This window comes from Perissodus microlepis, chromosome 8, assembly GCF_051167445.1.
Source record: "Perissodus microlepis isolate ML-2025 ecotype Zambia chromosome 8, ASM5116744v1, whole genome shotgun sequence".
NCBI lineage: Eukaryota > Metazoa > Chordata > Actinopteri > Cichliformes > Cichlidae > Perissodus > Perissodus microlepis.
This window is the reverse complement of record NC_140468.1, coordinates 2,784,891-2,808,528: the sequence shown is the minus strand read 5'-3', so window position 1 is coordinate 2,808,528 and position 23,638 is coordinate 2,784,891. Positions and strand designations below refer to the sequence as shown.

Here is a 23,638-nt window from a genome sequence, read left to right as displayed (position 1 = left end):
TTAATGCACATCATCTGCAGACCTTCTGGTGACTTCTCAGGTTTTTAACCTCTCCTGATGCCTCAGAGAGTTGTTGACCCACCCATTCAACCATTTGGGTTTGTTCGGTCAATGTGTGTAATGCTCTGAGTCGTCTGGGATGCCCTGCAGGCATCTGATAAGAGGAGCAGGGTCCAGCTTCCTGGAACAATAACAGTTCTGATTGTCTCCTTATTTACAATAAATCTGTAGCTAAATTCTGCTGCTGTCCAGCATCAACAATATTTCTGTGCAGTAATGTTAACACTACGATTAATCTGCTCATGATTACTGTTGGAAATTCTTTATATCTTAACAGATTCAACCATATATGTAACATTTGCAAACAATAAACAAACATATGCCACGATTGCCCAAAAAACAGTATACATGAGACTATTTAGTTTTAACAACACAAAGAGTAAGACCTGTTGAAATCATCTCAATCAAACCTTCCAGTAACGTCAGGATAGCAGAGGTGTGTCTCGGAGCAACTTTATTCACAAAATAAAACATCTGTAATAATACCAGCTACCTCTTTGCAATACAGGTGGACTCACGGCTTCCACCAAGTGACAGCGCCACCCACAGGAGTCAGATCGACTGCCTGGGTTCAAGGAATTCACCAAATTTCCTCCACTGACATGTGGAAAAAGACAATTAACAAAGAACTGAAAATTTCCATATTTTAGTTTAGTTTTTACATATTTGTGTACATATATGTTCATATACATATATGTTACATACATGTTCCATTAGAGAAGGAAGGACCCAAATCACGAAAATCAAAAATATGCACATCAAACTCCAGAATTTTGTTCTATTTGGATCGGACAATCTACTGATAGTTTTGTTTTTGGTGTAAGTATTGTAAAACTCAACTATATACTATTCAGGAATTGTTACTATTTGTCTTTTGCATTGTGAAGATTTTTATCTTCAGTCAGTTTTGCAGGAATAAATCTGAGCAGAAACTGTAGACCTGTACACTTCACGCTATACTCTGTGCCACCAGTAAACACTGTCCTTATGAGTTTACGAGCTCAAATAACAGCTTCAATTCTTATTAAATATATAAAGAAGTTGACTTTGTAAATTAGCCTCCTCATTAGAATCAAAAAGCAGGATCCAATGGTTTTGGGTGGTCACTTGTCATGTGTGGTTTCAAAGCACCAAAATGAAGATGGCTTTATTTTGGGACGTCACAGATCACTATGTGGCATCCCTTTAGCTTTCTGCAAGTATAATATACAGCCTATGCTCAAATATTGACCTTTGTCCTCAGAGGCCAGAAAGAGGGAGGCAGAGTTGCCGATGGGCTCCTAGACTGTTGTAACATAAAAGGCCTCATTCACGAACCTCTGTTTCACATCAGTCTTTTGTTTGTAACTCGAGCCACAGTCTGGCGTCAGTTGAATTTTTAAGCCATCTGCACTCCGGAGGAAGAGCTCGGGAAAGGTTTGCCTTTTTGGCTGTCCTTCTCAGACACTTGTTGGAGTTTCTTCCAGCTGTTGTTGTTTAGTTGTGCGGGCTTCTCTCTCAGAGAAACTCCACCACTTCCTCCCAGATGCACCGTGAGATATTTGTTCGTCCTTATAAATATAGAACTGGGTGCATGACATTATGCAAGGGTGGACACAAGTGTGAGGATTTTGAATAAAACTGATTCAATAACACAAACGCAGTGTTAAGAATAAATATTCTGGTCATACATACCTGCCCATATTAATGAACGAGACCCACTGTCTTCTTTTCTACTTCTTGTTCTAACTAAATCTGTATTTTTTTGAAAGTCTCCTCAGGCAACGAAACTCTTGTTAGAATTTGTCATGTTAGGAAAAATCAGTTTAAGTAAGCTCCTATTGGTTTGTAAAGATAACAAAGTAAAGCTTGAAAGGTTTCCTGTTATGACAAGGAAGTGATGAAAATTCATCATGATGACTTACGTAAGAGAAACTAAGAGGAAGAGGAATACTCGGGGACTCCAGCACGGATCTGTGGAGTTCAGGAACAGTTAAAATGTGAGAAAAAGCAAAAATGTTACACAAATTTCAAAGCCTGGTGTTCTTATTGAGATTGGCTGTGACGAAGGTCAGCGGTTTCCCTCGATGCACCATTTGTAGTGAATATTTGTACAAATGTTGGGTAAATATAGGAAAATATAAATATAGAAAATCATGATTATTAATAAAGAGACTTTTTTAAAAATAATTTTATTCCCTTTTTTGAAAACATTGTCATCAAACACATACTGAAAAAAACACTATTAAAAATATCCCATGGAGAACATACAGTACACAGTGATACTACGGAAACCTGCAGTAACCTCTTTGTAGCGACAGATGGTGTTAGTAGGATATAAAAGGTCTGTGAGGATGGAAAAGAGGAAAGATGAGAACTAATATGAGCCGTACAATGACAGGGGTGAAGCATCAGATCCCAGAGTGACGAACCTCCGAAGGTGTGTCAGCGTTATAAAAATGGAAGACGAGTAGCAGTACTAATAATTGCAAATTCTAGGTGTGGCCCCAGACACACCCTAACATATTTGTTCTTTTTTTAAGTGTTCATGATTGGCTGAAAAACACTGAGAGCCAGCTCGAGATCACGTGAGCGGTTAAGGTGTTGCGTTGAATGGTAGCTCAGTCAGCTGAGAGGTCAAGGGTCGACCTCCTCGGGGATGATGGTGAGGATGGCATCCTCGTTGCCTCGCCTCACCACCATTCGAAGCGTGTCGTCCCGCTTTATGGCAGCGCTGACGTCGCTGGCAGAGGTGATTCGTTCGCCGTTGATGCTGATGATGACATCACTCTCCTTCAGGCCGGCTCTGTTACAAAGAATGAAAAGAAAAGACGAGTTATTCTGGACTACCAAGAGTAAAAAGGCATTCCTGACACACACCTCCTTATTCCAGGGAGAGGATGAACTGAAGGGCTGCACAAGATCCAGTGTAATACAAAGAAGGATTATTTTGTACTGCAAATCATACAAAGCTGCTGTAGTAGAGTCCAAGAATAAAAATGTACAGATGGAAATGACACTGAAACCGTGTATCTGTGTTTCTGCTCTCATAGAGATTATTAGCTGTGGTAGTGACTGAAAATATGAGACTGACATTAGTAGTGGAAATGAGCTTCCTCTACATCCTCTAAAGGGGTCTGAAGTCAGCCTAGAGAAAAGGTGGGGAGCTCACTAATTTGCGAGGAGCTGAAAGTAGAGCACCTAGTCCTCCACACCAAAAGGAGGCTAGTTGAGGTGGTTCGGATGCCTGCAAAGTGACAGTTAAACACAGAGGCTCTACTTTCAGAGCTGAAGCGATGCCAAAGAGAAACCCAGATCTGAGCAGCTATGACTGAAGCAGTTTGTCCTCCCTGCCAGAGCGAGCCAGACGCTCTGGGTGGGAAACACTCATTTTTCTGTTTTTGCTGCCGGCTTCCAGGACGTTTCCAAAAAGCAAAACAGCAGCTTTAAAATCAGAGGTGAACTTTCCATACCCCGCAGTCAGCACGATCAGAGGCTCCTCCTGAGTGCCGTCTATGTTCTGCATGAACCAAGCAGACAACAAGAAAACAAACTCTGCCTGCTGTTTCCTCAGGTGGGCCGCTGCGGTTTGCTTTCAACATGCTTGAGTAGCAAAAACCATCTGCAGAAGCATGTTTGTAACCACCCAGCGTGCACTCTTGTACCTGCTTTAACATACGAGAACCCCTCCGATGCCAAATGTGCCACTTGTGCCTTGGAAATAAAACTCTCTGGACAGAGAACTATCCTGTCCATATCCTGAACTCTTATACCCCGATGTGAACTTAGTAGACAGTGAACACTAAAATAAAATGGGAATAAGAGGGTGAAATGAAACACTCACGCCTCAGCTGGAGTTCTGCTGATGACTTCAATGACGTACGCCCCAGAAGTGACATCTGGGAAGTCTGACTGCCGCTCCTTCAGCTCCTTAGCCAGCCTGAGAAAAGAGGAGAAAACCAGTGAGAACATGAACTTCTGCACTGAATGTTTTCAGCACGTCATTCTGATGCATTTGATTCATTCTGGGCTCTAAAACTTCACTCAGATTAGAAGTGACATCCTGAGGACAGGGCAAACTCTGAGAAGCTGCATCTTCAACAAAGCTGACGGCGATGAACTATGACCTGCATCATGCAGTCACTGTGTTCACCACCATTCTGGAGCAAGATGCCTGAAATGACAGGCCCAGATTTAAATGTCTGTGGTGCCTGAACCACACTGACTGTCAGCATAATTAAGGCCTGTCAGAAAGAGCATTTTATTCTGAAGTGCCCAAGGCTCCGTCAAGTATTCTGTGGTTTGTAAGCAAAAATAAAAGAGATTAACTGCCCCAAATATGATGAAGATGCTGCAAAATATGACACATGCAGCATTTTTCTCATTATGCTGATCAGCGAAAGGATATTTGGCGTCTCCAGCAGGTTAGATGGTGCTCCAAACCAGCAGAAATGTTGTGTAGCGTTTTATCTCCTCAGTCATAAAAACATTTGTGTTGCAAGTCCTGATTCACAGCAGTCAGAATGGCATCTGTGCTTCACACTGCATTATCACTAAAACAGCATATTCCACACTGGAGCCATGTTGAGAGCATTAATCCCTCTGAAAATGTCTTTCACAAGAAATGGTCTCAAACCTGGGAGGTGTTTTCTAATTGTTGTGTGTTCAGAGCCGTTACTTCACACCAAGTCCTTTTCATACCAGTATGGTATCAGTATGATTGTATTTGAGTTTATGGGTAATTATGAGTTTTGATTTTTCTTTTCATTCTTTTTGAGTGATTCTGTTGAGATTTGGGGCCTTGTTCTGATTGGCTTATATCCCAGTGAGTCACTGATTCCTTGATTGTTTTCCCCTGATGTTACTGACCTCCTGCTCTTGCCTGGATCCCGTTTATTAGCTGCGCTTTGCTAGCACTCCTTTTTGCCTTCAGAACTGCTCTTTGTGCCGAAGCTTCATCAAGGTGCTGAAAACATTCCTCAGAGATTTTGGTCCCTATTGACACGACAGCATAATTTAGTTGCTGCAGCTGCACATCCATGATGTGAATCTTCCGTTCCACCAAATCATGAGGATCTACTACAGGATTAAGTTTAGGTGGCTGTGGTGGCCATTTGAGTCTTTGTGACAAGGTGCTTTCTCCTGCTGGAAGCAACCATCAGAAGATGGTACACTGTGATTACACAGGGATGGACATCGTCCGTTTTTCAGACCATTCTCTGTAAACATGGAGATGGTTGTGACAATCTGAACTATTCAGACCAGCATCCATGCCATGATCAAGGTCTCTGAAATCACCTTTCTTCCCCATTGTGATGCTCAGTTTGAGCTTCAGCAGGTCATACTGACCATGTGCAAACACCTAAATGCACTGAGCTGCTGTTACGCGACTGGCTGACTGTATATTTGCATTAAGAAGGAGTTAAGCAGGTGTCCCCAACAAAGTGGCTGGTGAGTGTATATCCCTTCCCTTTCTCAAACCTTCTGTTACACTCTCAAGTGTGCTCTTTGTTTTTTTGCACTAAGCCTTTTGTGAATATTGATAAATTTCAGCTTTTGTGTTTTTTCTGGCTGTTTTATTTAAGGAAGCTCCAACATGTAAGGACTGATATACATCAGCCAATCGTGTCCCAATGTGCAGCAGCAGCATGTTTTCACTTGCAGCAGCCTTGAAAGTGCATCACCACACGATAGGTTTGACATGAATAAAGCTGACTGATGATCACTCGAGGAGATTACCTATTATCTTGGCTTCTTGCGCAGTGTTGTGAAATGTAGAAAAATTGGTACTTGGATGGAGGGTGAAACTTGAAAAGCGTAAATGTGATGGCAGATCATTTAAAAAGTACCGGAGGGCATGTTTAAAATTAACAAGCTGTCATAAAGTGAGGGTTGTTTTGGTGATTTGGGGAATTTCCTGCTGTGACTCTCGGCCAGCTTAGGCGGTTACTCTGACCCGAAGGCTGTGAACGCGGCCTGACCCGGCTTACATTCCTGCTTAAAGCGATCATTTGGCAGCGGGTATCAAAAGCTAACGTCACCCTGTCGATATGATCACCACCCTGATTATGTATGAAAGTCAGGATTGAGAAACATCCATTTTAGTGATCCAGGGAGCTTAAGCAACACACTGAGTCAGGATTTCGATTTTCCAGGCTGCTCTCACAGAAATCAACACATTAAATAATCTTACTATTTAATCCTGTTTAAATGCAGTTTAGATGATTTTTCTGTGGATGTCAGAAGTAGAGGTGAGGGAAGCTGGGACTTACGATGAAGTGAGACTCATCATTCTGACGCCGATGTATTTCTTCTTCTGTGGTGTTTTACCTGCAGAACATAACAGCAAAAATACCCATGATGTCCATGTTATGGTCAACATCATCATCCTCTTTTATCACATTTATCTAGTTTTAAAAATTTAAAGTGAAGTGTGAAATGTTTAACAGGCAGCTTTGAAATCTATCTTTGCATTTTAGCTACAGTACCGTAACGTAACGTAGCCATGCAAACATCTCAGAGTTTCAGGTACAAGTACGAGTACTGGAGGTGGATGTGGCACAAGCGTGGAGCTTGTTTACTCTGGTCAGAATCAGTTCATGAGTGTGTAAATGTGTGACTTTTTCTCTTGATTTGGTTTCATTTCAAACAGAAAAACTCGAAGCAACCAAAAAATGCATCACTGAAAACCACCATCAGTCTTCTTATTGGCTAAATCAGTCTGGGGTGAGAGAAATAAAGGTGCTGTGTTTTGGGTTCAAATCTCAAATCTGCTGCATACATCTGACAGTTTGGTCAGATCATGTTCTGGCCATGAGCGAACCACTCTGGAGTTACGTTTAGTTGAAAGGGTCTCGGTGCAGTTGTTTTGGTCCGCACCCGAGCATGATTACCGAAACAAACAAACTTCATCAAGGGGGAAAATAAACCCGAGATTTATTTAACCGGGCGAAGCAGCCAAAATCCACAGATATCCACATGAAACTTTTTGGGCTGGAAAAACAGATTTTAAGCTTTATTTAAAAACTGTACTCAAGTCAATTTTAGAGGTATTTCAATCTAAACAGACAAAATCTGGGTTTTGTTTGTAATTTCAAAGCTAAATTGCAAAAGAATTGTCTCTTAGAGCGATAACAATAAGTGTTGATGCTCTCTCGGCATTTACTGGAGAAAACTTTCAGGGCTCTCATCTCCACCTGGGATAGGTGGGCGTCAAAATAAGTTATAACATATGGTCTCCTTTTACCCACATTTAATCGCAGGCTCATCCTCTAGCTGTGGTTCCCAATACTCTCCTTTTTATTGTCTCTTTCCTCTCGCCTCTTAAATACTGAGCCTGGTTCTACTTTCTTCCTGTTAAAAGGCAGTTTGTCCTTCCCACTGTCACCTAATGCTTGCTCGTGGGGGCGTGTTGTGCGTGCTTGTGCATTGTAATGAAAATTCTTCACGGACAAGCTTGAGCAGCCACAAAAAACACGCAGGCACATGGACGTCCACGTGCTCTCACCAAATGATGACAGAACTGCTGTGATTTGATGCCATTTAAACAAACTTCAATTTAGAAGTAATGAATGATTACTGCAGCGGAAAAACTGAGAGAAACCTTAACTCTTATATCACATGACAAAACTACTTTAGTTCATAAAGAAGTGTTTCCTTGTAAATCTGAGCTGAAAATGTAGTTTTAAAAAATCTGATTTCAGGTGCGAACGTTTATTTTGATTTCATAAGGAATGACCTCAATATTCCTAATATAACTCAATGTTACTGCATGCTCACAGCAGTTAGGAATTTCTGTTCATCTGTGTTGAGCTTTTATTGCTTTTTAAACTGCACGGGTCTTTCTCTATAATCTAAAGAGACATTTGTCTACTTTTTGTAAATTATGAGGGGAAATGACTGGATCCATTTTTTAAACGCACAGCTTTGTGTGAGTGTTCGAGCATGTGAGACTTGTGCCACGTTGTCTTGTTCTCTTTGGCCTCGTCTGCTCCGTCTCTCTGACATCAGCTCTGTGATAACACTGCTACAAACCTTTAGCTTGTCTGTCGTGTGACTCTGCCAGGAACTGTCTGATCTTGTCCGAGGGGATGGCAAAGGAGATTCCTGCTGTGACCTTCAGAGTGTTGATGCCGATCACCTCCCCATCCTGCAGCACACACACAGGAACAAACTTTAATTTGCCAGCGTTTCTCAGTAAAAGCCAGAGTCCCACATGAAGCTTGTGAAACAGCCAATCTGACGCCTTTTTTTTTCTGTGGCTGACTGAAAACAAGCTTCTAATCAGAGTCAGCTGTGGACCCTGCGCCAAGCGTTACCTAAACTCTTTATTTACCTTTCCTAATAAGGACTTTATGCTTCTTGATCTTTATTTATATGAGGTTATGTATTTCTCCGTTTTGCAACACGTGGATGTGGTCCAAGTAAATGCAGAGCTCAGTTTCTGCTTCACAGATATCATTCTTAATTAAAATGATACAGACACAGTTCAAACAGGTCATCTCACTTTTTCTCCTTCACTTACCAGATTGACTAGTGGTCCTCCAGAGTTGCCGTACTGCAAGAAAGCAAACAAGCAAACAGTTAACGTGAATTCAGTGAATATTATTAAAACAATTATTTAATGCTTTACCCATTGAAAGCTTGCTAGGAGAAACTTTTGCAGCTCTTTTTCTGAGCTGAGCGGTTTCTGTCATATTTCAGACCTGCTCATAGAACAAAACGACTGGGTGTGCATCGGAGGTTGCTGAGGGTGGCCTCTTCCTATCCAGCAACCCTCCTATTGTAATGGTCATCAAAATGCATCCTTAGTGACACATATTGAGGTGTTAAAATTCGTCATTAAGGGTGCAGGGGAGGTCTTCATATATCGTCTTTATGGGGGAAAGAGTTAAGAGCGACCTCCATGGCTGAAAAAATGACGAAAACATAGAAGCTTTGGAAAGTGCACTTCCTCTAGTGGCCACTTGAGGCAACATTATCCGCCGTTTCTGAAGAGCTCTGAAGCCTCAGGACTAGTGTTTATTTTACTGTGGCCATCATGTGACGAGAGGGGCGGGTCAAACTGTGAAACCATATCGCAGATGATCCCTCACTCTGAAACATGGTATGACCAAGACTGTATGACAGCATGACCCAATGAATGACCGAGCTCATAAAGTTAGCAGTAACTGTATACAGAGGTCAGGCTAACGTGCCATTTTCCCATAGACTTCTATAGGACCAGAGATCCTTTGCAACTATCGCCATCTGGTGGCCCTCAGGTGGAATGCATGATTTTAGGCACTTCGGCACTGGTAACAGTTAATTTCTTCCTTACATGTATAGTATATAAATATGTCTCCCTTTTTGAAATTATTCTAACACTTAAATTTGAATTATTAGAGGTGTTTTTCAGACTTGATAAGACCCACACACTTTGTCCCTTCCCTTACATTGATGATGGCATCAGTCTGGATGTAATCCATGTCTGAGTTGCGCAGGCCAAGTTCTTTGCCTCCCCTTTGGGTGGTGCTGACGATGCCGGTGGTGACGGTGTTCTGCAGGGAGAACGGGCTGCCTATTGCGACCACAAACTCGCCGGGACGAAGGTCTGCCGAGCGACCGAGCAGCAGCACCGGCAGCTTCATCTGTTGCAACAAAGAGAAGAGACGGACAGGACACAGAGTGAGACACCACACGTGCGAATCAGCTGATCGAACAGAAGGAAGAGGTTATTTCTGTGCTGGTCTTGGTGCACAAAGTTACATTAGATTTGTTTAAAGTCTTCTTTTACATGTTTTTCTTCTAAATTGGGCAAAGAAAACAGAAAGTGAAACAAATGATCCGAGTTTTTCCTGGCTCAGAAGGGTGACAGCTTTGATCCTCTTACTGTAAAAATCACTGAGTGTCTTTCTTTGTTTGACAGAAACCTGCATTTTCCATTTTCTTTCTCTAGTTGTTGGATTATCAGAAATGACTATTACGACTGACCCCATTTAACAAGAAGTAAACAGTTTCACTTCAAAGCTGCTGAACATGACAAATGCCTCCATGTTGGGAAAAACCTTGATGGTGCACCATGATTGAAGGAACAGCAGCCCAGTTACCAGACACACACACACACACACACAGACACACACACACACAGGTAAACAGCAGTTTATTCTCTTTAGGCCGGTGGAGACAGACGTGCGTTTCCTGTGGAGAGCTGACTCAGCTCTCTCACTCCAACGAAGCCTCCTCTTAACCCCAAAACCCAAACTCTTAAATACAAATCACCATTTCAGTCGTGCAGCCTCATTGCCCCTGAGGATCACCGCTCTCTTGCCGTTAAACCTCAAACTGTAACAAGTATTTAGTTATTCAGCCCTACAGTTGAGGACTGAGGTTCATTCAGTAGTTCTCTGTAGCTGTGATTCTGGTACATCATGCCTGCAAAGTTCACCTTATTCACCTAAATACATCTGACATGTGTAAAAACGTTAGATGATTCTCTTATTCTCTAATATATCTTTTAAGGAGGTTTGCCAGTTAACAGTTATAATCCTTAAAGGCAGTTATTGTATATTCCTGTGTTGCAAATTGATGTAAACCTTACAAAACCAAACCGAGCATCAACAGACTATGACAAAACAGTGTTGCGTTAATGAGGTGCAAACTGAAGTTGAACTAGGACCAGGTTGTACTTTAGTCTAATACCGGTTTGTACCACTAGGTGGTGCACTGAGTCTGTGGACTTAGGTACAATGGCGGCCAGAAAAAGGCAAAACATTGTGAAGAAATGAATATGAAAGAAATATTAGAAGTAAAAACAGAACTTTAGCATATTTTAAAACAGCACATTTTTTTCAGCTTACGTAAAATGCAGCCCCCTGCTGGAGTAACTTTAGTTAGATTTTCCTCTTTGGAGCTACACCTCTTAGTTTGGCTTTTAGTGACTACGCCCCCACCTTCACCCTCAGCATCACTAACACCACTGACCATCATCATCCATTTTTCTTGAAAGAAATAAGCTTCTTCACCTCTCCAAAAAAAAACCCCAAAACCTGGACTTTGATTAAGATGGCCAACAGAAAAGGCAAAGTGTCATCTTAAAGGAAAATATCAAATATTTCCAGACAGTTGTAACGTAATAGGAGCAGTACTCGTGGGGGTTCCACAAGGTTCAGTTTTGGGACCACTACTCATTTGCCTGTACATTAATGAGTTGCTTCACAGCTGTAAAGAGGCAGAGAGCATGTGCTGAAAACACTACAAACACAGCACTTTTATAAGGTGCTGATCATGAAACACACTGTTCCTGATCTTAATCTTTCTTTTAAAGAGTGACATGAAGTTCTGCTACAACTGTCTTCCATAAAGGCAGGCTGGTGTCCATATTCTATTCCTCGGCACAGTTTCCACATCATTATCCATCATATCGATCGATTCCCACCAACATGTGGCAGTACTACTGGCTGATGCTTTATTGCCACATGTACAACTGCAAAAAATGAAAATAATAAAATAATATGATCGAGCTCACGCTGCCAAAAAAGTTAAGTCACACTGCTGTGTTATTAAAGCACAAGTGTGAGGTGATTTTTAGAGTTCGAACAAATTGCTGGGATGCGAATCGAGGCTGGAAATGAATCCAGTTGGATGCATTTGGTTAAATCCAGCAGATTTTTATGTGTACTGCTTGCATGGCAGCAGGTTGCACTTCTGATTAGCTGGCTCCTAAATTTGAGTTTTTCCATCCTCGTTACTGCAGTTTAGCAAAAGAAAAGCTGAGTGCACCTTTCTGCTACTGGAAATGCAAAGTTTATTTTGCCAGTGAAAGTGAACTGTTTGGACTTTTATGAGTAATAATTGGTTTAAATGCACTTTAATAGATTCTTATTACTCCCTGACTTACTCAGTGTCGCTCTCTCCTCCTCCTCTGTTTGTCTTTTCATTAAATCCAGGAAACATTCAGACTGAGCACACACACGCACACACACATACACACACACACACACACACACACACACACACTCTAAGGCTAAATATTCAATTCACTTTTATGTCCATTGTGCCAAATCACAACATCTCAGGGAAGCTTAAAGTTCAGGACCTTAAAGTTTCATTGAGGAAAACACAGTGAAACACTTGGAAAAAAACCAAGGAAAATGACACTTAGGTGTTTGACCTTAATGTTACAAGACTAAAACGTGGGACACCACCTCCTTACACTGTGAATTTCTTCATATTCATAAAAGGCAAAAAAGGGTGGTCTCCTTCCATCTTTGGTATACTCGCTGTTCAAAAACTGCAACACAATGTTGGCAGCTCATGCACAGAGTCGCACTGCTGCAAACACTGCTCACACTCCCCCAGAGGAGATGCTGGGATGACTTAATGTCCAAAAGAACGACTGATTTGAACCCAGTTCCAACAGCTTGACTCACACTGACCACCCAGAGCATTTCCCCCTGAACTTCTCACCTTCTCCATCCTTAAAGTTTATTTTTTACATGAAGGTCGTCATTAGAGTCCGTAATGACCTGGAGACTACATCCCTCTTATATATAGTTTATCTGATATGGAGAGCCATACAGCCTTGCAGACTGACGCCACAAGCTTCATTCCTGGGGGAACTCCTCTTCCTTCCATGCACATAATTCTTATCTAGAGGCATGCAGTTGGTTTTCAGATATGCTGATATCACCTAAAGCTCAACACAGGTTTTACCGAGAATTTGTCTTCTGAGGCGAAGGCATGTCAGCACTGTGGTGATGCCAAGTGGAATCTGGGTTTAACCTTATCTGACAAACTGTTGTCCTCTGCAAATATCACAGCAGAGACTTCTTGTGCTTGTGTGGTGCTCCTGTAGCACATCCGAGCCAAAATCTAACCGTAAAACATCCCAAACCTCACCATCAAACTGCAAGGCCGATATTCTGCTGGAGAAGAAGGACATCACTGAGTCACAAGGTACCTGAAAACATAATTTTTCTGCCTATAAAAATATTTATAGATTTATAAAAATAAAAAATCCAAACTTTAAAAATGGCTATTAAAGACAGTGTAGCTTCATGTTGTTCATTGACTCTGTGTTCAATTTCCACCTTCTTCAATGCATTTAAAATCCTAAGAACCTTTGGCTCCAGCCGCAGCAGTCTGGAGGCCAATCCTCCGTGAACTGCCCGCTGGCCCACTTCACGCCGTCCTACTAACCTACTTCAGCCCCACATGGATGACGTGGAACAGAAAAACTGAGACATCAACACCACACTCCAAGCATGGCAAATGTCTGTTTCTATGTAAGTGTGTGTGTGTGGTTTGTTTTGCCTGCTGCTGACAGACACATGTGTTGCCAATTTCCTCCGTTAAGTAACAAGCCTGAAGGCGCTGACCCACTTTTGCTTAAGGTTTTGTAAGCGAGAGAGTGACACAGAAAAACTCTGAAGGGAGAGAGTGAAGGAGGGACAAGGTGAGAAGGAGGGCAGAAAGGAATGAAGGGTAGATGAAAAACAGAAAGGATGGAAGCAGATGTGACAGATGTGGAGGCATCTCAGCTCGAGCAGAAACCGGGCGTGCAGTGAAAGCTTGACCGAAAGCACAGGTATGATCGACACATCTGTCGAGCATACCTGTGCTGCTGCCTGGGCCCGTGAATGCTGCGGTCTGGATGAGTCATGGCAGGTGACGAAACAAAATAAAATGTGAAACCTGAAACAGAAGCCAAGTGTGAGATCGAAATCTGTTCTTTATTTCAGTCTCCCTGCTCACCCAGATCAGTGAATGCACACCGTGCTTGAAATGAGCTTGAAAAGTGTATAAATTCTATAAAATATCAAATTTTGCACAAATCAAATTATCTAAATCATTAAAAAATTCTTAGTAGCACATGTAAAAATATCATTCACTGTTACAGATGTTGTTTTACTCTATTATTTGTTAATGTTCACAGTATTTGTGTTGTAAAACTGTTATTGTGCTTTTGTATGAATGCATTTCATTTGAATGCAAGAGCACACCCTTTTCACATTCTTTTTAGTTGAATCTATGAAAAATGCCAGACATAACACCGTTAAGTTGTATTTTGGTGCCAAGAAGGTGATTCATTAGCCAAAAATGTAGCATTTCTTGGCACAGGGTGCAGCGTGCTCTTTAAAAAAGTTGAAGAAACTGGAAAAGTGAGGACAAAAGAAGAATTGTCAGGCCTGGAAAAAAATGTACAGCAGATGAACAGTATCTGAATGTCACGACGTTAAGAAATAAGAAAAAAACAGCAAAGACCTGACACATCTGGAGCTCCCGCTGATCGATCTGCTGTTCACTGAAGTCTGATCAGAGTGATCTCAGGGAGGGGCGGCTGTCAGGAAGCCATTCACAAGGAAGGCAAACAGGGAGAAATGGGGAACGGGTCTGATGGAGTTATGAATCCAAATGTGGTGTTTTTGGTTCAAATCATCACAGAGGAGGCCACGAGAGAGGTACAGCAGTGTCTACAGCCAACTGTAAAACAGGAAGCTCTGCCATTGTTTGCATCTCAGCCAGTGGAGCTGATCTTGCAAAAATTAATGGAAAAGTTGGAAAAGTATGGTCAAAGGATCTGATTGACAGCAGACGTCAGTGTGGGATCATCTCGACAGCTGACATGACTGAAATAGGAACAAACAAAGTGACGACTGGATTTCTCAACACAACCTGATATTTAAACTTCTCAGTATTTATGCTTTAAAGGTACATTTTGTAAAAGCTCTCTGCAAAATGCAGTGACCACCACAAGGTGGCAGCAGATAAATTCAGTGTAGTTGTTCACTTATTTCCTTTTCTTTGTTGTTTGAAACTAACGTGCATTTAAACCGGCGACCCAAATACCTGAAAATGTAACCAGCAGAATGCTAAAATAATGAATCCCAACAGGAACCTGTGGGCATTATTCCAATGAGGTCAGTCCCCATAAACAAACACACATGCTAACGCACTCGCTGTCAAACATATACAGACATAAACAATGTGAGTCAGGTTATGAAAGGATTCGTTCAGCTGTTCTAATCAGACCTTTAAACCACAAACAGCTCGAAAGCCACCATCCAACGCACCGCCGAGCTCCGCCCACCAGGAAAATGACCGTGTTCACCCCTCTGTGGTTTTTAGGATGACGGCGCGCTGTCCGGGCTGAGATTACAAAGTCAACGGGCCGGGGTCGGTAATAATTTAAGAGACAGCGACACAGCAGAGAGCGAGACGAACCACAACAAGCAAGACAGCAGCGGTTCGGTTCATCCCTTTAATCCTCTGCTGTCATCATCAACCCTCTCCTTTTCATTATCCGTCACTGCTTCCTCTGCTTTTCGTGTGTTGCTCAGTCTTTGAAGAGGATCTGCTCTGTTTTTCCTCATTTTCTGTCAGAAATGACGGAAATCTTCTGCAACAGTGGTGGATGGACAAAGTTTCCAAAAGTAATTCCTGTAACCCAGAAGTTCAAACTCCTCAAAACACTAAACTTCACAGTTTTTCTACTGTTGTCAAACATGGTCATCTCAAGCACATCAGTCCCACCCACCAGCTGTTCAAACTTTCTGCTTATGAGGGGCAACCAATCAGAGGAAAGTGGACTGAAGTCAAAGACATCTAAAATAAGCAGAATACGAATGAGCGGCTGCCAGATAAAGAAGGATTATTTCAAACTGTGAATCATGCAAAGCTACTGTAGTGGAGTCATGAGCAAAAATAAGCTGGACATGAGCAGAATCAGTCCCTGTTAAGAAAACTATTGTTGTTGTGTATGAAGAAATGGACCAGAGAATTTAAATAAGTAAAGACCTTCCAACATTAGAGAAGCCCAACAATTAGACGAGCCCCGATCAGCAGCACACGGCGATGGTGGGCAGGAAGAAGTCCTATGTAAGACCACTCCTGACTGAGACCACCCTGCGTCTTACTCTGATAAAGGTTAATACAACATGTCACAGTATGAAAAGTGTAGCTGAAGTATAAATATGACTAATGGAGCAGTTTGACTCAGTTTGCTCAGCGCCCTGACATCTCACGAACATGTAAAACAAATAAAACATCATCTTTTCCTTGTTTTCTCCTTTTGTCTCTCACTCCTCTCATCTCTCACTCTCTCTTGTCTTTCATGCAGGGCGCAGACAGACCTTTCAACTGTTGAATTAAACAAACAGAGCAGAGATTTGCCAACTTTTTGAGGAATTCACCGAGGGGATAAAGCCTGTGAAGGAAAAATAACACCAGAGAATTCAAACCTCGTAATTAATGACATGAAGCAATGGTGTCAGCAGAATTCCTGCAGATCTCTGTAACCCTAAAATGATCTCTCTCCCTCTCTCACATTAACTCCTTATTATCACCACTTCATCTGATGTATCTTATATGCTAAGCTTGGAGTGTTTACAGTGGCGCTGTTGGTGCCGTGTTATTAACAGAACAGATCAAATCTGCCTTCAGACGTCCTGGCCTGTTAAAGCTGATCATTTCCCGTAAGCTGCTCGTGGGCACGTGTCAGGGAAAATGATCAGTGTTGGACTGAGGTGGAATATCACCACGAGGCTTCATTAAAAACAACACCCAGTAGCTCCTGTCTGCACATGCTTCCATGATGCATACCTGAGAGGCAACACAGATTCTTATAAAACAATATAAACTTAAGATTCAAATGCAAATCTGTCATGGTCCTGGGCCATGTTGGCCCAGCATTCTTAGTTTTCTTGTATTTTTGTATTTTGTTCCTTATGCCGTGGTTCCTAGGTTCTGTTAAAGATGTTCCTTATTTGATTACCCCCTGTGTGCCCCTCTGTGTATCTGTGAGCCCTCGTTTCCCCTCCTTGTGTTTCATTCAATGTTTTCCCCAGCCTGTTATGTCTGTGCTCTCTCCTCCTGTCTGAACCTCTGTGTACTTCCTGTTTTACTTTGACAGTCTCTCGTCAGTATGCGTCATGTTGTGTTACTCCTGCCCTGTCTCGTTACGATTATCTGTGTCAGCTGTGTTCCCCATGTGCTCCCACTTCCCTCGTTAACCCTCTGTGTATTTATGTGCATGTCTCCCTCAGTTCAGTGTCGCGTCATCAGTGTCTCCTCCCCGAACCTGTGTGTCTTTCTGTGTTCCCTCGGTCTTCTGTTAGCATTCCCAGTTTAGTTCTGTTTCTTTGTGAAGCCTGCAATAAAGCAATGATTTTGAGTTCAGTTCCTGTCTCCGTGAGTTTTGCATTTGGGTCCTCATCTGCTTCCACACAGCTAGTTCATGACACAAATCTGTCTCCACTGAGCTGAAAACTGAACGTTTCTGGATTCTTCTGCACGCTACTCGATATTCTTTTGATCAGATTTATCAGTAAAAACAAGCTGATAAAGCCTCTGATGTTCATTTCCAGCTCACTGCTTCACTGGACACGAACCCTGCTTGCTCAAAGACACGACCACTCACTGCCCGAAACACACACACACACACACACACACAGGGAACATCTGATTCACATAATGCTTTCCCTAGCCCATTACCCTAAACCTCACCATAACTTAATTGTAACCCTGTCACTAAAACCACATTTTGAGTCTCAAAAATGCCTTCAAACTTGTGGGGACCAGGATTTTGGTTCCCATAAGGGCTGTTGGTCTCCATAAGCATAGTGAAATTGCAAATTTTGGTTCCCACAAAGACATGAATACACACTCACACACGCACGTGCTCCCAGTCACCTTTGCTGAAACAGTGCTGCAAATTATGTGATGTTCCTAAACCCTGTGAGTTTGTGCATCCTCACACAGAGTGCACACACAGAGACCTGAGTGACTATAGACCAGTGTGCAGAGGATGTCGCGGTTACATCACTGCAGGTGCACGCACATTCTGGTGGCAGAAGGGCGGGAAAGAACAGGAGCAATCCAGGGAAAAGTGAAAAAAAATTCTGAAAGTCAGAATAGGAATATTAAAAAATAAAAAAGATGCTGGTTTTCCACAGTTTAGTTGCAGGTTAACTGGACCTCATATGAACATTTTTAACTTGAATAATAAGCGTTTGTGTTAATTACGATAAATTAGACAGCACTGTACACTCGCCCATTGCACCAAAAAATCAATCAGCAAATCAAATATTAAAACGTCATCCAAGAGTTTTGATCGCTGTTTTTTTATAGACTCTGGGGTTTCATACCAAGGTGCTGAAGCAATACCAGAGAAATCAGTGCGAAAACCTGGAAATGAGTTGCCTGTTGCCTCGAGTCAGCTTTTTTTCTGGGTTTTTGGTCAGGTGCCTAAAATGAGCTTTGTGGTTAACACGAGCTTTAGACATACTCATGTTCTGTTCTACAACATAAAACACCCGAGTAAGACATTATCGGGGACGTTCAGCATCATCACAGCGCACACGGGAACTTAGTGGTGGTGACGCTGAAATCATGCGCCCATGGTGCTTGTTTGCAGGCAGCTAGAAATGCATTTACAAGTCAAAAAAATTTGTATCAGTTTCTGTCGTTGGGGTAAGAAGCATTTTTGTCCTAACATGGAAAAGAATGAAGTGGACGATCAGACATGAGCATAAAAGGAAGTGAACAAAACCTCCGTCTCTCTGTGTCCTGCTTTCATCCAACCTCCTCTGATAGTCAGGACTCTTATCGCTCATCAACATGAGGCTACACGTCTGACTGCTTTGTCTGCACTTGACTGCTGCGATTAACACCGACGCACACTGTGAACACACATCTGGGTGGTCAGAGGTCAGTTTAAGGACATTTTAGAGGTTTGTCCTGCTGACACACAGTAGCTTAGATTGCCTACATATCATATAACCATGTTTCCAATGAATGCAATGGGTTGCAAATAATATAAAGTGTTTTAATTTGAATAAGATAAGACAAAATATCAAATGCTGTAAATGACAAAATGTATAATGATCTGGCGTTGGATGCATGCCAAATACAAAAAATGTTGGAAAAGATGCAACAAAAACCTGGAGGAGACAACTCCCAACCACTCAGGTCAATTAATATCATGTCTGTGTGGAAAAAGGATCTGGAGAGGTCTTTCAGAAGGAAAAGATAGCGAGGGGGAATTTTTTAACAATTTAAGGTAAAAAAAATTCATGGATTTCATCATAACGTCATTCAGAAATTCTGCAAACACTTAAACTAAAGTCAGTGAATGCAGCTCATCGCTGCAAACTCGCATGAACTTCAAACCTCAGACCGAGAGGAAAACCGCCCTCTGCTAAAAAGTGGAGACAGCGCATGCTTTTGGGTGAGTGTTCCTGCACAGAGCATTAGCTTACTCATCTGTGATGGAGTCATTAACGCTGAACAAAAATTTGGCAAACTGTGATATTAAAAACTGGGAACCTCAAAGCAGGCCCAGTTTGACATCTGAATTTCTGTATTAAGCAATAACAAACCACAGCGGCTGGTCTCCTAACTTTCCAAACGCTCCCAGAGTATTGCGACATCGAGGGGAAGCATGCATATCCTATTTTCAGTAAACCCAGCTTTTAAATTAATTGCAAAGCCATGTAGTTTGGTTTTATTTGCATTTTCCACAGCATCCAAACTTCCTATTTGGAACGGCAGTGCTGAAGGCAGGATGAGAGGTTGATGGCGCTGCCTAATGTGAAGATTTTCTTTGTGGTAAGTGAGCTGTGAATAAAAATAAATACATAAAATCTCTGGTTTTCTTCATGCCGTGCCAAACAGCTATCACTTCAAGCCTTTGTGCTTCTTTAATGAAAGCAGATGGAACCAGATAAGCGTTGCTGTCAGAGTGTAACACAATGGGAAAGGGTGGAGATGGATGGGTGGAGGGCTGAAAGTTATTTGCACAGGAGTACAAATGCCTTTTTGGTTTCTGTGTGCATGTAAACCACAAACCGCTAGTGCTCAGCAATTTGTGGATTCTGACTCAATTTCACCTCCCGAAGCTCCAGTTACACCCCGCCGACGGCCAAACCACCACCGTCTCCTTCTGACGGGCAAAAGGTGATGTCACATCCTACAGCGATGGTGTCTCTGTGTGGAGCTTTATCACGTAAGTGTGAAGAACTGGAACACGTAACTGGATTCAGGGTTTTTTCTGGGAATAAAGTCCAATCATGTCTCACTCTGAAAGCTGCAAAGCTGAAACGCCAGAATAAACTGGTGAAACCTCTGAGTACTCATAAGGCTTTACACTACCCTGCTTAATTTTATGAGATTTTGTGGTTAAGCTCTAAATCGTGTCACATTCAGCAGCCCTCAAATCTGGAAATGAGTTTGCAGTTTCTGCACTTCCTGTTCGCTCATCGTAAAGTCAGCTGCACCATCAGTTTCAGGGTCCCAGTCGTACTCGTGTTTAAAGCTTCCTAAAGCTTCCTGCAAGCACCTGACCTTTGGAGGTCTAAACGTCTAACAGACCACAGAGCAGAGACCGTGTGCCAGCGGGACAAAGAAAAGCACAGAGTTTGTTTTGGACTTTACATTCAGATTAATTTGCTTTGACTACAAGAAAGAAGTCGATGGAACGGTTCACATTGTTTCAGCTCTACAAGTGATTTCAAACCCACGGTCTGAGGATGTAAAGTCCCATTCCAGGGTTTTGCAACAATCTTGTCGTCTTTGGCTTCCTCTTGATTGTCTTCACCTGTGTCTAATTGTCAGTTAGACCTCAGTGTGTATATACTGTATACCAGGGGTCCCCAATCCCGGTCCACGAGGGCCGGTGTCCCTGCAGGTTTTAGGTGTGTCCTTGATCCATCACAGCTGATTTAAATGGATAAATTACCTTCTCAACATGTCTTGAAGTTCTCCAGAGGCCTGTTAAAGAACTAATCATGTGATTCAGGTGTGTTGACCCAGGGTGAGATCTAAAACCTGCAGGGACACCGGCCCTTGCGGACCGGGATTGGGGACCCCTGCTGTATACTCTCAATCACAGTGTCTGTTTAGTACTGTTTATCTCCTTTATCAGGCTGTCGGGCATTTAGATTTAATGTTTAAAGTTTCTGAGCTCCCAGTGTATTAGAAATAAACAGCACCACAGAGCACACATGCGATAAAATTAATTAACTCCAGCTCAAAATGTCTAATAACCTCGTCTTATTTGCAAAAGCGTTGTTTTTTTTGTTCTTTGGAAAAAAATTTCACCATGTTACCATCCTCACCTGATAAGGCAGGGGTCGGCAACTCCAGGCTTGGGGACGGTGTCCTGCACGTTTTAGATGTATCCTTAATCCAACACAGCTGATTCATATAGTTAAATGACCTCCTCAGAGGCCTGGGAATGAACTAATCCTTTGATTCAGGTGTGTTGACCCGGGTGAGATCTAAAACGTGCAGGCCCTCGAGGCCTGGAGTTGGACACACTGTGATCAGGTCTCTGGTTAGAGCAGGCAGCAGGTGTCATGTGACGCGTGAAACGTCCCTTTTCGTGTGAGTGTGCTCAGCGGCTGAAGCAGAAAGTCCGGCTTAGTAGAGACTTTAATAAGTGATGTTGTGATACCCGTTATCTAAAACTGGGGTTTTTGGTTTAAAGCAGGGGCCCCCAATCTCAGTCCACGAGGGCCGGTGTCCCTGCAGGTTTTAGATCTCACCCTGGGTCAACACACCTGAATCACATGATTAGTTCATCATCAGGCCTCTGGAGAACTTCAAGACATGTTGAGAAGGTAATTTATCCATTTAAATCAGCTGTGATGGATCAAGGACACATCTAAAACCTGCAGGGACACCGGCCCTCGTGGAATGAGATTGGGGACCCCTGGTTTAAAGCCTGAATATGAACTTCCTTTGTAGACAGCCCCTTATGTTGGTGTGTGTTTCTTATGTCACTGTGGACTTTTCTTCTTTGGTATTAGTGATTAGTAGTGCAATAATGATTTAATCTCCAAATGCATAAACACGTGGATTCTGTGTTTTTGACATTGTGAAAACGGCGTGTGGCTCAGAGCTTGTATAACGCGCCCTGTTTGCTTTCATAAGTACAGCTGGACTTCATTTCCTTCAATTCATTTCCTGTTTTCTCACATTTTCTGAGCCCCTAGAACTGCTACAGTAATTCTTTTATAACTCCTGTGTGTGCGGACTCGGAGTCTTGTGGTATCTGCATTTTATGGCTTTTTTCTTCTGGTTTCCAGTCTTATGAAAGCAGTCCAGATCACAGTTGCATAAAACACTCTGTTTGCTTTATGCAACTCAGTACAGCTGGACATCATTTGCCTTAATTCTTTTTCTTATTATATTTATAGATGAATGACTTTAACTACCTGTCTTTAAACACAGACTGAAAAGGCTGCACACAGATGCATCTGTCCTGTTTTCACTTTAGTATTAAATCTGAAACTTCACATAAAAGGTTTTAATACATGAATTTGACGTCTGAGGACAGACTTCTGCACAGGATGTAGCAGCTCTGGCTGTCTGTACAAAATGGGACGCACCCACCCTTTCATTCTAAAAATGTTGTCCCATTACATAAATGTCGGTAAAAACCTCTCTTCCTGGCTTGAATCTGGCTGCCCGGTCATCCCAGAGAAAAAAACAAAGAGTGTGAGAAAGCAAAAACTCAAAGTCGCCCCAAACCAAATCACTCTGTTTGTCTCCACCTGCCCCACTCACACCCACTCTCATGACTCATCACTTTATTTTGCCCCAGAATGATCTTTCGGAGCCAAAATCAAAGGCAGAAGTTCAGATAAATGTTCACAAAAGCATGCTTCACAACAGGGTATAAACGCACAAATTCAACAGCTTGCTTTGCAAAATAAAAGCGAGTGAGACGAAAGAAAGCAAAGAGGTAAGAAGAAATGAGGGATTAGGAGAAACTCTATCTTAAATTTTAAAACAGAAAATACAGAAATACACAAAAGAAAAAAAAGGTGGAAAAATGAAGATGCAAAAGTAAATTTTCCAGCTAACTCGCTCGGATCGCTTTCTCTGCTCCAACAACTACGAACTTTTGAGATGGAGCTGACGTGAAGATGAAAAAAGAACAAAAAGAAAATGAAATAGGGGCGTCCTCGCTCTCCAAGCGTCTGTCTGCTTACCGGTGTATCGATCTTGATCAGAGCGATGTCTGCCTTCTCATCGATGTCTTTGATCTTGGCATCATATGTGGCTCCGCTCTTCAGCTCCACCTGGAGGAAATTAAAAGATCTGATCAGAACTCAATGTCCTGATCCAAAATGGTCATAAACTGTAAATAAAAGATGGATGAGGCCACCAGGATGTTGCCAGTTTGTTAACAAAGTCCTGTTTTTAAAGCGGTGAGTATTTTTGGCCATCAGCGTCGTTGCTTGTTGTAACCAGATGATGACCGAGGAGCTGACTCTGACACCGGGGGATCCTGCATGCCCATGTGGCACCACATTAAACGGGATTAACTTACAGAAATGTATTAGGTTGTGTTCAATAGGACGAGAAAATAATGGCCAGAGACTATAAATCGTTTACAGCCAAAGAAATTGCCCATAAGAAGAATACAGTTTTACGACAGTTTCACGCTGGCTTCACTTAGTACAGTAGAATCAAAAGCTACTTCCATCTTTTATTTACAGTCCATGCGTCCACAGCATCCACCTTGTCTCATGATGATGTTTAAACCAGCACAGACGGATTTCAGGCCATTATCCACAAACCTTCTACATATCCAACCCAAATGAAGCTACAC

General features: G+C 42.2%; 1 protein-coding gene across 1 annotated transcript in view; it reads right to left on the bottom strand.

The window, feature by feature from the left end:
• Positions 1-2,213: 2,213 nt before the first annotated feature.
• Positions 2,214-23,638, bottom strand: part of htra1b (HtrA serine peptidase 1b) — a 30,159-nt gene continuing 8,734 nt past the window's right edge. The window contains exons 4-10 of the mRNA XM_084936989.1: positions 23,016-23,105; positions 9,474-9,668; positions 8,564-8,596; positions 8,074-8,188; positions 6,312-6,369; positions 3,884-3,979; positions 2,214-2,845 (exon numbers count right to left, since the gene is read on the bottom strand). Of these exons, the coding sequence (XP_084793115.1) occupies positions 2,677-2,845; positions 3,884-3,979; positions 6,312-6,369; positions 8,074-8,188; positions 8,564-8,596; positions 9,474-9,668; positions 23,016-23,105 (756 nt within the window). The 3' untranslated portion in view covers positions 2,214-2,676. The remainder of the gene's footprint in view (positions 2,846-3,883; positions 3,980-6,311; positions 6,370-8,073; positions 8,189-8,563; positions 8,597-9,473; positions 9,669-23,015; positions 23,106-23,638) is intronic.